This window comes from Equus quagga, chromosome 20 (genome assembly GCF_021613505.1).
Source record: "Equus quagga isolate Etosha38 chromosome 20, UCLA_HA_Equagga_1.0, whole genome shotgun sequence".
In the NCBI taxonomy this organism is placed as follows: domain Eukaryota; kingdom Metazoa; phylum Chordata; class Mammalia; order Perissodactyla; family Equidae; genus Equus; species Equus quagga.
In genome coordinates, this window is record NC_060286.1 from 37,290,515 (window position 1) to 37,306,797 (window position 16,283).

A 16,283-nucleotide genomic window follows, 5' to 3' on the forward strand; every position below is an offset into this window, starting at 1 on the left:
ATGTTTAAGGGTATTTAAATGTAATAAATTTTTATATAGAAGTCTATGTTAGAGTTTATAATTGTGATGGGATGCTTTTTTGCACTCTGAGAAGGCATGCTCCTCACACAAAGACTCTAGGCTTCTGATTCTACCCCAGTATCTGCTGGCCCCCTATACAAATATCTCCCAATTCCTTTCATGTCACTGTACACACAGAAGAGAGATCTGGTCAGGCGACAGAGAGCGACCAGCCAACGTGAGGGCAGAGGGAATAAATATCTCACACACAAGTAACCCAGTTACCAAACACACTGGTTAGGAAACTCTGCTAAGACAGTAGCCCGTCATAACGGTAATAGTTCTATAATCAACACCATCAAAGTACACGGAGATGGCAGAGAATATTAAACAAGGAAATAAAAGGGAGAAAAGAGGAAATAAAGAGGCAGGGAGGCAGAAAAGTTCAATCCCAAAGATTCAACTATAAAGGCGTTCAAACTCACCTATTATAAAGCTTCTCATAAAAGCCTTTATTGGGTAGTGTTAAATGAATATTGGGTAACGTAAGTTCCAGCACATAGTGAGAGTTGCTAATTGCTTTATCCTGAAACTCTGTCATTTCTACAGGGTCTCCAGGCATCACCATCTAAAATATAACAGTTTAGTACAAAAAAAGGTATCAATAACCATTTTATGTCAGCATCATCTTCTGACCCTATCCGTAGGACTTGGTATGTGAGCAAATAAATAAGCATGTAACTTTTAACTTTAACCAAGAAAATAATAGATATTATTCAATCTTGGAGTTAAAAACGTAGGAAAAACAGTACACAAAGTCTTTCTGAAAAAGATAAAGAATTAAAATCACTGCTATATAACAGAGGACAATTCCTTTGCTGCTCGCTCGCACTTTAACTTTACCTGCTCATTTTCAAACATTACTCTTCGAGAAGAAAAGGGAGACGGGGCTGGTCTTCTCAGATCACAAACATCTTTCAGGGAATGAGCACCTCCTTCCTCTTCTTCCTGATAGTGGCCATCACTCTCTTCTTCCTCCTCAGCTGCTATTCTCTCCAAAATGGAATGTATGGCTGGTGGGTTTATTTTCAGTACAATTCTGATAGCAAACACAATTTAAAAGATCAAGCTCTAAGTGTAAACTCCAAAACTTTAACTTTTATGCAGACTAATACGAAGACCACTGATTAAATGATTGATAGGATTCAGTTTCTCTACAAAGTGTAACTATGTCTACTGAAACCCCTACTTGTAAGCATGCTGTAAACTTAGAAGTGTGGAATTGATGAAACAAGTAAACAAAAGAAGGGCCTTAGCATCTTACACATGGCTAACTGAAATCTGATCTTTGGAGGACAGAAAGGTGATTTTTAAATTTCATTAACAGTCAACAATTTTTACCTAAGAATTCTATTTATTATCATTAAACCAAATCTTTCTGCATGCAGTCTCTTCTGCTATCACGGAGTACTTGCACATCTAAGAAACCTCATGTTATATAAACTGCTCATATGGAAAAAGGAAAGACTGATTAGGGAACGGTTTCAGAACTGCAACAACACAATAATGTTTTCCTTCAGGAATTTCAATAATAAAAGACTTGTTGTTGTTGTTGTTTTGCAGCTACAAACCCAAACTCTCAGGGGCTGCCAGCCTTTGATGACGTTAGATTTTGCTCCAGAGTAACGCCATTCCCTTCCTAATCCTCTGCAGCACATCATGAGCCCAAGGCTTTGCGGTCTCCCTTTTACCACATCAGCCCCTTGTCATCAGGAGGCATGGCACCTCAAACAAAACAGCTGTGTTCCATCTACAACAGCTTTTTTTCTAAGTCAGTGGTGCCAGCTGGTTCTAGTTAAAACTATCACAACTGTTTCCTAATTTATAGATATCCTAATAAATTATGCTTCCAAATTACCTAAGTGAAGTAGACTCAATTCTTATGATGAAAACTCATGCTCTTAACTCCTGCTCATTAACAGGCATGCACTGATAATGCCTGTCCTAAGAGTCCAACGGGGCTGATACATAGGGCGCATAAAAGGCATAGGGGTATAAAAGAAAACAGGCAGAAAAATGGCTCAAAAAGATCACTTTAATTCTTAGAAAAGCTTCAAATACTAAGTTTTCAATATAATAGTGGATCATTATTTCAAGTAAACTAAGTTCTTTTAAATATAATCCAAGTCCACTATGAGGCTAATTTAAGGAATATCCCCTGCCTAAGAAATCCTGAAGCAGTGTTTCTCTAAGTCCACCCGCATATTGGAATCACCTGGTATAATTTTTAAACTATAGTGATGCCCGGGTTCTATACCAGTATATCTTAGGGAGGGGCCCAAGAATCAGTATTCTGTAAAAGCTCCCAAAATTTGAAAAACTGTCCTAAAGCAATCACTGACTATAAAATTCATTTGACGACTAACCAAATGGTACCATATGAGCTCTTCTACAGTAGCTATGAACTATTTTTAAAATGGTTAATGATTGTTATCTAATTAAACTAGGTATCGAGAACAGAGGACACATTTCATAGCTCCATCTCTCGCAATATCTAACGTACACCTTTCATATAGTAGTACTCAATACATACTTTTATTTAAATTGTCCATCTTCCTCAGGGTTCTCTCATCAAGGCTGAATATTTTTAGCTTAAATTTAACAGCCAAAATGTCAGTTAAAAAGAATACAGCAATTTATTTCTAAAAGGAAAATTTCATTAAATGTATGCATCGTATGCATTTGCTTACTCACCGTGGCCAGTCAAAATCATCTGATGATGCTGTATCTCCATCTACTCCACTAGACACTTGGAAAAACTTAATAGATGGTTCTCCTTTATCTTCCTGGAATGACCCTAATAAAACAAGACTGATTAACTGAAATGCATGTCTTCTCAAGTACTACAAGATACTTTTCTCCTTAGAGGAGCAAAGATCCTCTCAATCAAGGACAGAATGCAACGTTAAGTTCTACAACATTTATTCATTTGCTCCTGTTCCATGTGTACATGTAGGGAAACAAGATAAGCAGATAAATTAAAGATGCTGTTTTCTGTTCAAATTCTTAAATACCAATGTTTAACGTGTAAGGTACACAATCACAATATAGTAAATACAGCAGTTACCACTTACTGAGTGTCACTTGATTATTCCTCATAAAAGTTTATGCAGTTAATCTAGCAAAGATAGAATAACTACATTTCTTAAATGTTTATTTTGTACCAAGCTCTGTAAGAATTACCTCTAGTCACAACAACCCTATACATGTTTTTTCATTCCCTTTTACAAAGAATGACTTTCCTCCAAAATGAGTTTCTCACCACTAGAGTTAAGGGAAGATCAGATATCCCCAAAACGCCCTTTCATGAAGTCACAATCGGCAACAATTTTAAATAGGTCTAAGATGTGTACAACTGAGAACAGGGAAGGGAAACTGCAGCCCGCCCAGGAGGGGATGGCAGAGGGGTGTGGGGGCAGGAGAGTGTGGTGGGAGCAGGGTGGCAGTGTGATGGCAGAGGCAACGTGCTTAGTAACCACAGGCTAAAACATCAGCAAGTTCCCGAGTTCTTCACAAACTGGGTTCCCTCTAACTCTATATATTCTCTTCATTAGATGACAAAAGAAAAGTAATTCAGAAAAACTGAAAACGAGTTTGACAAAGAAAAGTGACCAGAGATTAGTATGATGGTTGAAAGCTCAAGCTCCAGTGTGGGACTCGGGTTCGAATCTTGATTCTAGCACTTTGTACTAAACGACCTTGGAAGGTACCTCTTCTTAAGTCTACAAATTCCTCACTTACAAATGATAAAAGTAATCGGAAATAATAAGCCTACCGTAACTACGATGATTAAAGGAAACAACATAAAGTGTGTGAAGTGCTCAGCACAGGAGCTAACACAGAGTGGTACCCAGTGAATTCTGGCTATGAGTAGCCTTACAAGTAAGTGGAAGGTGCTAGGTAAAATGTAAGCTAAAGCAATCTATTCCCCTGTAGAAAAGAAATATTTTAAGAAAGTAAATAAATCATTGTGCTTAGTAATTTCTCTTTAAAAACTGACTTACATCATATATTTGTATACAATACTGGAAAAAAGCTGTTACTCTTGTTTTCTAACAGAATATTCTTTAATTTTATGACATTGTGGGGCTGTCAGATACTTTTTCATGATTTACGTTTCAGTGGCACTTGTTAGTTTCTAGTCTGGCTCCTTTACAGGCACGTTCAATCTTACCAACTAGTTCTCTAAAGGTAAGTTCCAATTTAATTTGCTCTGGGGTTGATCCTCCTACGAATTCAGTCTTAAATTCTAGATCTGTGAATGATAAATGAAGGATCTCCTTCTGAAGCGACTTCTTAAACCATGGTCCTCTTTCTTGATCTGATCGAAGATCAGGTATCGGGAAGCGAACAGAAAGGTTTAATGCTGGTGTGGCAACTTGTACTGATATCCGACAATTTGCAGGATTATGTGAATCATCTAGAAATACTTCAGTGAAAGCCTTGTGCTAAAACAGAAAACATCAAAAATATGCCCAAATGTTAAAGTAAACATAAATTACATTAGTATTCAACATTACAATATGTACAATCACCGTTTCCTCATTCAGAATAATGCACTAAAATACAATCCAAATTAACTATCATATTATTAACTTAGTGAAATGAAATTTTATAATGCAACAGCTATTGACAAAAGTCATAACTAGTGGTAAAAGTTAAACCCTCATGAAAAAAAACAAAAATAAATCAAAATAGAAACTGAATCAAAGTAAAGACACAGGTGCTATAGACGCACATATATCTTACTATAGTCTAAAAAAGAATAACGTGTAAACTAGCTTATCAGCAAATTCAACACAGTCAAAAATCACTACAGCACCTAACATTCCATTTGAAGAATTTATCTACTAATACGCTACTCTAAACAAACACTCAGTATGAAATCAGATGAATTACGCCCAATGCAAAGGCCCATCCCTGACTCATCTTTATATTTCCAGGGCTAAGCCCAGAGCCTGGCACATCATAGATTCTAAATAAATATTTTAGAAACAACTCACTCCAAGCTCCCATCCAACCCAAGGGTATGATGATCCCATCTGATGGCTCTTAGAAACTAAACACACATATGCCATCTACTCAAAGCCGTGTTATGATAAAAGGATCAAAGAACATGCCCTTCAGATAAAACTCTATTCCTATTTTTTCTCTAAAATGTATTGAAACCAACAAAGATTTAGTCCAGAGTACACTGTAGTGACAACACTCCTTGATTTCATGAATCAGTCTCTAACCTCCTAGATTAGAAAGTTCCCTTTTATGCTAGACTTGGATTTTTAAAAAACCTATTCTTTTTCTTCCATATTTAACTTTCTATTACTAACCCCTACTCTCAGCAAAAATAACCCAAGAGATTAAACCATCATCCCAAAACATCTATGGCTAACAGCAAATATAGACACTAACCCCATAGAACTTAAAATAACTAGCAAATGGTGACAATAAACAATGCTGATTTAAAGTGAATACTCACCACTAATTAAGGGAGAAGCAAATAAGTTGAAAAAATATCTTTTCCCTTTTCTTTTTAACCAAAGTTGTCTCTGTTCCTGGTTCTACAGCCTCAAAATTCCTAACAGACTTCCTGCAACTCTAATGGACTTGATTTGCTTAGAAACAACACCAGGCACCAGATCTAAGTGCTCTAAAAGCGATATAACATGACGCTCGACAACACAATACTGTAATGTATGTTCTCATTTTCAAAAGTATATCCTGTATTATATGAGCTACATTTTATAGGTAGCTCAAGTAGTTTGTTAAATGTGTGAATAGATAAAATTTTGTAAAGATACTATAATCACAGTTTATAAAATTCAGATAAACAGGAAAGGAAAGAAAATCTAACTCTACTATTTTAACACAATCAATGCTACCAACTGGTGTATTTCTATCCATTTTTTTCTATACGTTAATTTTATTTACAGAGCTGTAATAAAAGTTTACGTGGAATAACACATTCCACTTTTTCACTTAATCCTTCTTCATGTTGTTGCAACATCTTTATAACCATCATCTAAAATGGCCATGTAAAATTTCACTCAGTATATTAGCAAAACTTATTTAGCTAGCCTATTATCTAGAAATAAAAGATGTCTCCCTTCAACAAAGATGCCAACAACATACAATGGAGAAAAGATAGTCTCTTCAATAAATGGTGTTGGGAAAACTGGACAGCCATATGCAAAAGAATGAAGGTAGACCATTATCTCACGCCATACACAAAAATAAACTCAAAATAGATCAAAGATTGGAAGATAAGTCCTGAAACCATAAAACCGCTGGAAGATAATATAGGTAGCACACTCTCTGACATTGAACTTAAAAGGATCGTTTCGAATATCATGTCTTCTCAGACAAGGGAAACAAGAAAAAATAAACAAGTGGGAGTTCATCAGACTAAAGAGCTTCTGCAAGGCAAAAGAAACTAGGATCAAAACAAAAAGACAATCCACCAATTGGAAGAAAATATTTGCAAGTCATATATCTGACAAGGGGTTAATCGCCATAATATTTAAGGAACTCACATAACTAAACAAAAAAACAAACAGCCTGATCAAAAAATGGGCAGAGGATATGGACATTTTTCCAAAGAAGATATACAGTGGCCAATAAACACATAAAAAGATGTTCAACATCACTAATCATCAGGGAAATGCAAATCAAAGCTACACTAAGATACTACCTTATGCCTGTTAAAATGGCTATAATCACTAAGACTAAAAATAACAAATGTTGGAGAGGGTGTGGAGAAAAGGGAACCCTCATACACTGCTGGTGGGAATGCAAACTGGTGCGGCCACTACGGAAAAGAGTATGGAGATTCCTCAAAAAATTAAAAATAGAACTACCATACGACCTAGCTATCCCACTACTGGGTATCTACCCAAACAACTTGAAATCAACAAGCCAAAGTAACATATGTACCCCTATGTTCATTGTAGCACTATTCACAACAGCCATGACATGGAAGCAACCCAAGTGCCCACTGACTGATGACTGGATAAAGAAGAAGTGGTATATATACACAATGGAATAATACTCAGCCAGAAAAAAGACAAATTCATCCCATTTGCAACAACATGGAAGGATCTGGAGAGAATTATGCTAAGCAAAATAAGCCAGACTGAGAAAGACCAACACCAGCTGATTTCATTCATATGTGGAATATGAACAAACATATGGACAATGAAAAACAGTTCAGTGGTTACCAGGGGAAGGGGGATGGGGGGTGGGCAAAGGGGGTGAAGGGCACCACGTATGTGGTGACGGATAAGAAATAACGTACAACTGAAATCTCACATTGATGTAAACTATTATGAACTCAATAAAAAAAAAGATGTCTCCATTTCTTCATTATTACAAATAAAGCTGCTTTAATAATATATGCTATTTAACCTATTAAGAATACTTAAGTTCAAAAAACAAAAATAAAATCTTTCAAAAAAAAAAAAAGGGTCCAGCCTCATGGCTGAGTGGTTAAGTTTGGGTGCTCTGCTTCGGAGGGCCAGGGTTTTGCTGGTTCAGATCCTGAGCATGGACATGGCACCGCTCATCAGGCCATGCTGAGGCAGTGTCCCACATGCCACAACTAGAAGGACCCACAACTAAAAATATACAACTGTGTACCAGGGGGCTTTAGGGAGAAAAAGGAAAAATAAAATCTTTAAAAAGAATACTTAAGCTCACAAATAATGCCAATAAGCCTATCAGCTAGTTATAATTATGGTTAGTATTTGCAATTTTTTGAATACTTACCAGACTAATATGCTTATTATATGAAGTATACATGTGAGACGCCATCATCTCCACTGTAGTAAGTTTCTGTGGTTGAAGCAAAGAATTTAACCTGTCCACAATACTGATATCCAGCTCACAAAACACTGGATTTAATTTAATTTGTAATTCTGCCTTCTGAGGCACGGAACTAAGCCTTGCTTGATTACCCTGTAAAAAAAAAAAAAAAACGAAAGCATTAATATGATCAGTAACAATACTATAAAACTAAGTTTTATAAAACCTTATGATTGTGACAAAATATATATAAAATGAAAATTTACAGGTGGTAAACTCAGAAAAAGATCTCTTACCTGGGGTCCTTTATTCTCAGAATGCTTATAATGAAGCTGAAGACACACAGGGGGGTGGGAATCAGTTCGTTCTTCGGAATGGAACATTAAAAGCTTGAAAACAAAGATGAAGATAAATTAAATGTAAGATATTAAGCTATAATTAATCACATGAATTAACAGAGGTGCTAATGTAATAGTAGAAAGAACTTTTGAAGTCAGAAAAGCTGGCTCTAAGTGTCATTTCTGTCACTCACTAGCAACGTGAATCTTAGACCAGTTAGTTAATTTTTGTGATACTTAAGCGTCTCATCTGCAAAATGCAGGTAAGGACTCAATAAAGTAATGCCCTAGAAAGTGCTCTGAAAATAACATACAAGGGCCAGGTAACAGCAATAACTGCCATTTTGATAGCTCTGAAAAGCCTCTCTAGAACACATTATTAGGATAGTAAAAAAAATAAAATTAATAATAAATGAACACAAGACATTTCACTTGTCTTGAACAGTGCTTAGCACACAGTAGGCATTCATAAGTATTTGTTGAATGATAGAACTCTTCTGAATGAAATCAACTCATTTGTCTCATAACCTGTTTGCCACTCTAAAACAAGTGAACTTTGGGGCCGGCCCCGTGGCGCAGCAGTTAAGTGCACACGTTCCACTTCAGCGGCCCAGGGTTCACTGGTTCGGATCCAGGTGCGGACATGGCACTGCTTGGCACGCCATGCTGTGGTAGGCGTCCCACATATAAAGTAGAGGAAGATGGGCATGGATGTTAGCTCAGGGCCAGTCTACCTCAGTGAAAAGAGGAGGATTGGCAGCAATTAGCTCAGGGCTAATATTCCTCAAAAAAAAATAATAAAAAATAAAACAAGTGAACTTCTAAATTAAAAATTCTAACAGACTCTTATAATGGCCTTGAATGCCATACTTTAAAAAATCTGTGGCAACAAAATACAAATGCACACACACACACAAAAAAACTCCTTCCTATAGGACTGCCTATACCTGTTTTAAGAAAATCATTACTGTTCATACAATTCTTAAAAAGCAAGACAAATTTAAAGAATAATCCTAAAGGAAAAGTATCTAGCACTTACCTCTGTATAGTGGGGAGAAACAGAATGAAAATCAGTCGGAAACAGGCACTCCAAAAGTTCCATTTGCCCAATGGACATGTCAGTACTAAAATATCGGGAGGCTGATCTTTGTCTTTGTTCATAGGATACTTTGATGCCAGTACCTATAAACCTATTAGAAAAAAAACGTAGCATTTAAGAGTATCCATATACTTCTAGATTAAACAATGTGTCAAAGACTAGCACACAAGTGTTAATAAGGTACAATTCCCTAGCTATTCTGACAAGTTCAACTTGTTAGTAATAACTAATATTCCTAAGGATATTAACTAGAAAAACTTTCAAATCTCCCACTCCCTGACATAAGATAAAGAAATCAGTTCTGTTGATAGGAAACTATACAGCATATATTTTTTTTTCCAAAACTGCCCTTCCTTCTTCCACATTTTAAAATTTACACTTCAGTAGATAAAATCTCTTAAATCTGTAAAATATATAAAATAGTTTCTTGAAATCATCTAGAAGCATCATGCAATATTTAAAATCTTCAGTCAGTGGAACTCAATTGGAGATCTACCTCTAGTTTCTGCTGCTTTAGTTATATTCTCTACTGGTACATATTTGAAACTTGGTCAAAATGGGAAGGAAAAAATGTTCTGCAGTTTGATTATAAATACTATGGTCCTAATCTGTAGAGTTTCCTTTGCTCGTTATAAAAAGTATTTTGCATAATAATTTTAATACTTAAAAAAAGTTAAAGTTAAAATAAAAGCCCAAAGTATTTTCTAAAAATATTAATATATGTATCTAAGCCACCGTATAAAATAATATAGAACTTGACAATTTATATGTCACTTCCACATAAAAATAAATAGTATTTGCAGGTTAACGATATTTTACTCACAAATTTAATTATCGCCTCATCTATTAGGACTGAACCCATCTAAAGATCCCTGGCTGTTTGGACAGCTTGGACTTTTGCAGCAGAAGTTGAAGATGCAGCATCCCAGGCGCAGGATCAGCCTTGGCACCATTTCCCACCTCGTGGGCAGTGCCATGTGACTCATTTCCCAGTCCCTTCTCTAGTTCATTCTACTCTCACCACCACTGCCATCTCAGCTAAGCTAGTGACAATAGGAACTATTTTTATGATTATAATGGTGTCAGTGGGGATGATGGCAAATTTAGTCAAAGATAGTTGACGAGAGCAGGGCAGGGAGCTGAAGAAAAGACAATTTAGAAAACTCCAGATCATCTAGATCTTATAACTGAATGTTCCACATGCCAAATAACCTAAATGAGAGATTCTATGGTAAATATCTTTGCAGCATTGCAGGAAGACCTCACCCATTCCACTCAATTACAAATAAAATGTGAATTAGGAAAACAAATAGAGAGAGGTTGGGTAGATGGATACAAAAGTCCACATTTGGTTCTTTTTCAAGGACTGTGAATAAATATGAGAGAGTTTACCTAAGGTGATCATGTGAGCAAGCTTCTGCAAATACTGCTCGGAAAGACTTAAAATCTTCTGTTGAAAATCTTGCTGGATCAATCTTTTCTATACAAGTAAAGAAAGCTATCGCCATGGGTGTCAATGGATTAAGGTTCAATGACGTTTCAGGTGGAGATAAAGGATCAATGTGAAGCACAGAGATTGAAAAAGTTCCCACAGCTAGTCTAAAAATAAGTTCAGGCCTGGATTCATCCACTGAAACAGATCTAGATGGGAGAGCTGAAATATGTATTAAAATTACATATATACACAAAATTTAATACTTAAACACAATCCATTATATCAAAATTATAAAACATTCACTCATGTATTAGTTTCAAAAAACAGGTGATCACACAATAGTCTGAATGATATTAAACAAGTAAAATAAAATAAACTGCTATCTTTCAGCATTTATATGCAGGATCCTTCATACTTAAACTACAAAAAAAGTATGTTGCAATAGGACACATATGAACAAAGCTTTTGCATTAATATAAAAGTATATCGGAAAAGTCAGAGATTAACCAAAAGCTACTCGCCAAATTTTCCCTTTAAGCTTTGTGACTATTTTAATTAAATTTTGCAAAGAAGAAACCTGAAGTTCTCTTTCAAGGAAAGTGTAAAGAATGAAACAAAAATCAGACGGTTGATTGAGACTCCTTAAACTGCAATAATAATAGGAAACTTATGATATACTTTTTACTAAAAATATTTAAGCATTTAAATACACAAAGAATAAAATGCAGGGGCAACTATTCTCTAACACTTCACAGGCAACCGTTCAACAATATTTCATTTTCTTCTAAACTTTGTTAAATGGTCTAGAATCAAAAAAAACTTATGAAGAAAAAGAAAAGACGTAGTAGAATGGCATTTTTTAAAAACAAATATAGGGGCCAGCCCAGTAATGTAGCAGTTAAGCTTGCAAGCTCCGCTTCAGCAGTCCAGGGTTTGCCAGTTTGGATCCCAGGCATGGACCTATGTGCTACTCCTGAAGCCACGCTGTGGCAGGCATCCCACAGACGGAAAAGAGGAAGACGGGCACAGATGTTAGCTCAGGTACCATCTTCCTCAAGCAAAAAGAGGAGGATTGCTGGCAGATATTAGCTTAGGGCCAATCTTCCTCACCAAAAATAAAAAATATATATATATAATTTTTGAGCAAGATTAGCCCTGAGCTAACATCTGTGCCCATCTTCCTCTATTTCGTATGCAGGACGCCTACCACAGCATGGCTTGATGAGCAGTGCATAGGTCCACACCCAGGATCTGAACTGGCGAACCCTGGGCCGCAGAAGCAGAGCACGCGAATTTTACTGCTATGCCACTGGGCTGGCCCCAAATATATTTTTTTAATCTTTAAATTTTTAAAAATTCCAGTGGAAACTATCAACAAATATCTTATTTTTACTTACAGGTCTTCTGTAAAGGTGCCGAGTGAACTAGGTTGGATGGCAATGTGGACCCTCTCACTGGCGGTTCTTTATGATGATCAAGGAAATCTCCCCATGTTGGCTGAAGCTACAGAAGAATATTTTTAAAGCACGTGAATAAAGTGTAGAATTTTAGATGCCAACTTTCCGAGAATAGAACAAAATTTAAATAATACTTTACCACAGTAGCACTTAATGGAGATCCTGCTGGGGTATTTGTATATGTACTAGTTAGCGATAATTCAAGGTCCATATTTGGGGGATCCCCAAGGGGTGGAAGAGAAGAAAGACTATGGGACATGTCCATATCAGCCATGGAGAAGAAAACTTCTTCCTCTAAAGAGAATTACACTTTGTCAATTGTATTATAATTCCACCAATTCACGTCTTTAAAGTAAGTTAATACACATTAACATAACAGTCTTCCTTCAGATTATCTGACATATAGTGACACCCTAAATTTTGTTACTTCCAATGGGGTAATTTATTTGGATCCAAGATATTAATGGCATAGTAAAAACTCAACTGAATACAGGTTAACAAAAGATTAAGCTATCCTACTGAAGAACTTGGTTTTTTTTTTAATATATGAAATGCAGTATTACATGGTATATTTTTAAGTGTAATATGACAATTCAGGAGTTAAAATCCAGATTTTAAAATAGTATAAATGTCATGCAATCTCTGGTTTCATATGGATACAGTTATTTCTTTAAAAAAAGAAAAAGAGTTAAATATATTATTTAGAATTCTATTTATGTTTTAATTCCCTCTTTCTGGAGAATATTTCATCCTCATACAAATGAAGTTTGTTATGGCCAAAATTTGAGACTTTAATTTTTTATTTAGTTCAACATTACATACTTAAATTGATTCTTATTATTTATGGTATTAGTGCTTCTATATTCTGAAACACCTGTAAATGCAAAGTAAACTAGGTAAAGATTATGTTTACACATAACTGATAGAAAGATTAATAGAGAAAGGCTCCTATTTAAAGGAATCTATTGTAAATCATTACATGAGCATATAAGAATTTGACAAAACAATTACCCCCAATTTATCTTTTGCGTAAATCTACATTTTTATAAATTGACTTCCCTTAGCATAAATCATGATTTACAAAACAAAACTACACAATCAAAAAACGATACTGTAGCACACATGTGCCTATGCTTCCCTGTAATGCTGTGGTTAGATCAACTTATAAATTTAAATCTTCTTACAGTATGGATCTTTAATTTATTCATTACTAAACTCCATTTCACAGCGGCCAAAATTAAGTTTATTTTGCTCTTTGAAGTTAATGTATGAGTTTGGTGTCAACTTTTGGAGTTGCTTACCACGGCTAGAAGGTGTACGAGCTGTTTCTGTCTCATAAAAGCTTTGCTCTGAAGATACAGCCACAGAGAGGGAATCTTTTCTCAAATAATACCGATTTAATTCCATCTGAATTCGATATTCGTCTTCCTGCTGCATGGGTCGATTTTTTCTATCTTTATTAGCTAACCCTATTTTGCTAGAATTTTCTACAAGTACACAAAGGGAAAGCAAAACAGTAATTAAGTTTGGAGTTACTTAATCATTTCTCTCCCAAAACCTACTTATCCAATACCAATGGCAACTTAATACCAGTCAGTGCGAAACCACCACTATTTAATATTAATCAGAGAACTAAGCAATAGCTTTAAGCAGCTAGCTAGGAATCACAAAATCTTATCTTTGACAGAAAAGTCATTAAAAATATTTTAAAATGTGTGCTACTTACTGTGTTCAAGAATTATACTTTCTCAGTTGTATGAAGTACTATCCCCAACCAAGGAATTTTGAAAAAGTTAAGAATGTAACACAAATAATGTGAATGATAATTTGTGCAATGGTAACACAAATAGATTCAATCAAATTTAACTATTTAGGCTTATTTACAATACATCTTTTTAATTTCACACAATCCTATATAATAACAGAATTTCCTATATGCATGTTATACATTTTAACTAAAAAGTTTTAAAGAATTAAAAATAGTAACAACAGACTTATACTTGCCTGGTCCAGCAACAGCTGCTAACATATCCAAAAGCAAGTGTACCTGCCTTGGTGACAGGAATAGATGAATAGAGTCTATCTGTCCATCAATATCCAACTTCAAAAAAAAAAAATACTTAGGATGAACACGCTTTATAACTTCATCACCATAAATCCCAGTATTTTACTGCACTGAGATGAATACTGATTATTTAGTCTTAGACTCCTTCACCTAAGATTCTCTCTACTAATTCACACAATCTAAACGAAAAGACTTAAAGGCCACCAAACTGTTACTCTAAGGGAGAAAATCCTTCTGAGAAACTCCATGTTGGCAAGTCCAGTGTCATACTTTTTGTCTCTAAGTTTTCTGAGTATTTAAGGTATTCGAGGAGGCCTTAAGACATAGTCTCCAAGAGAGAATATTAAGGTAGCAGTGGTCCAATATTCATTCCCATCATGATTTCAAAAAGATTCAAATCATCATCTTTAAAGCTTGATTCAAACCAACAGCGAATAAAGTTGGCTTTCAGAAGCTTGCCCATGGATCACACTCCTCAGCAGAACACGTGCCAACCTTCTCTACCAAGTGTGCCTCTCTGAACGCCCACTATCTTCCACAAAGCCCACTCTCTGTTGGGCAGGGGAGCGTAATGCCGATGGAAGAGGGGGCTCTGGGCACTTCCCTTCTCTTTTCCAACTCTGTCTATTTTTTCCTTCTAGAACTAAAAGCCTCATCCCATTCTCATCCTGATTCCTGTGGAGTATACTGTGACAAAAGCAATTACTCTCTTCTCTACATCACATTCTCACAAGTTGAATAGGCCTGCCTTACTTTTCATTCACCTCCTCTTAGTTCTAACACCAACTCCTATTATCTTTATGCCATTTTGCAATTTAAAAATAATTCAAAACCTATTTCTATTTGGAAAATGGCAGCTTCCCCAGGAGAGAAACAAATTTCTTCTGATTCTAAAAACAAAAATAAAATAATTTACATAGTAACTTGAAGAAATTTCCATGATCTAAGACTATATTCTCCGATAATAATAACATTATCATCTTCTTTTGAGTATTGAAGCACTATACTTTCATTATATGTTCTCTAATTCTTAGTCCTGTTCCTGTTTTACAGATGAGGAAACAGGTTCATGAAGATTAAGTGACTTGCATGAGGGCATCTCACAGATCCAGAGCCAGGATTTTAACCTAGGCTGACCCAGATGGAAAGCCCTCACTCCTTCCCTGGCATGGCTGCCCATTCTGCCCAAACAGGACTTGTTTTATGGGGCTCCTTACTGAGTGCTGACATCCCAGGCCATGAATCATCAAGGAGTTAAGGCTGGGGATAGTGGGAAAATCTCTTTCTGATCATACGTCAAATTTTAAAATTTTTTAATTTCTTAGTATTGAAAGCATAATCTCTGACCTTTATTAGAACGAACGATCAAATTTCATTCATAATTTTCATAGAAATATTTCATTATTAGTACATTCTGAGTTCGGCATACAAAGAACAAAACACATATTCCTTTCCTCTAGAAATATAAGTGATAGAATATAACTAAAATAGCAAATGTCATGGCCAACCCAGTGGCATAGCGGTTAAGTTTGCGTGCTCCGCTCCAGTGGCCTGGGGTTCGCTGGTTCAGATCCTGGGCAGAGACCTACACACCATTTATCAAGCCATGCTGTGGCAGGCATCCCACACATAAAATAGAGGAAGATGGGCACAGCTGTTAGTTCAGGGCCAATCTTCCTTAACAAAAAGAGAAAGATTAGTGGTGGATATTATCTCAGGGCTAATCTTCCTCAAAAAAAAAATTCCAAATTCAATGTAACATGGTAATTGAAACAAAATGTCTGCAAATTCAATACAGGCAGTCCCCTGTTTTCCTATATAATGCATTCCTGAAAACATATGCTAAAATTGAATACACAAAACACCAGACTTACACACTATTAGGTGGGTACTAATCTCAGAGAACTAAAAAATATATGAAATCTTTCATAACATTCTGAACCCACAGTTGAAAGACTTAAGTCTAACAAACACTGGAAAGAGACTAAAGCGCTCACGCTTTGAGCACTTCTAATGAACGCCATCTTTGTCT

At 35.7% G+C, this 16,283-nt stretch overlaps 1 protein-coding gene across 2 annotated transcripts in view; it reads right to left on the bottom strand.

Moving 5' to 3' along the window:
* The window catches only part of ATG2B (autophagy related 2B), a 72,050-nt gene that overhangs the window by 38,603 nt on the left and 17,164 nt on the right, over window positions 1-16,283 (bottom strand). For both annotated transcript variants that reach the window (XM_046646920.1, XM_046646922.1), the window contains exons 7-18: window positions 14,191-14,287; window positions 13,488-13,673; window positions 12,326-12,480; window positions 12,127-12,232; window positions 10,687-10,948; window positions 9,235-9,385; window positions 8,154-8,246; window positions 7,822-8,010; window positions 4,235-4,508; window positions 2,755-2,857; window positions 904-1,099; window positions 486-628 (exon numbers count right to left, since the gene is read on the bottom strand). In XM_046646920.1, the coding sequence (XP_046502876.1) occupies window positions 486-628; window positions 904-1,099; window positions 2,755-2,857; window positions 4,235-4,508; window positions 7,822-8,010; window positions 8,154-8,246; window positions 9,235-9,385; window positions 10,687-10,948; window positions 12,127-12,232; window positions 12,326-12,480; window positions 13,488-13,673; window positions 14,191-14,287 (1,955 nt within the window). The remainder of the gene's footprint in view (window positions 1-485; window positions 629-903; window positions 1,100-2,754; window positions 2,858-4,234; window positions 4,509-7,821; window positions 8,011-8,153; window positions 8,247-9,234; window positions 9,386-10,686; window positions 10,949-12,126; window positions 12,233-12,325; window positions 12,481-13,487; window positions 13,674-14,190; window positions 14,288-16,283) is intronic.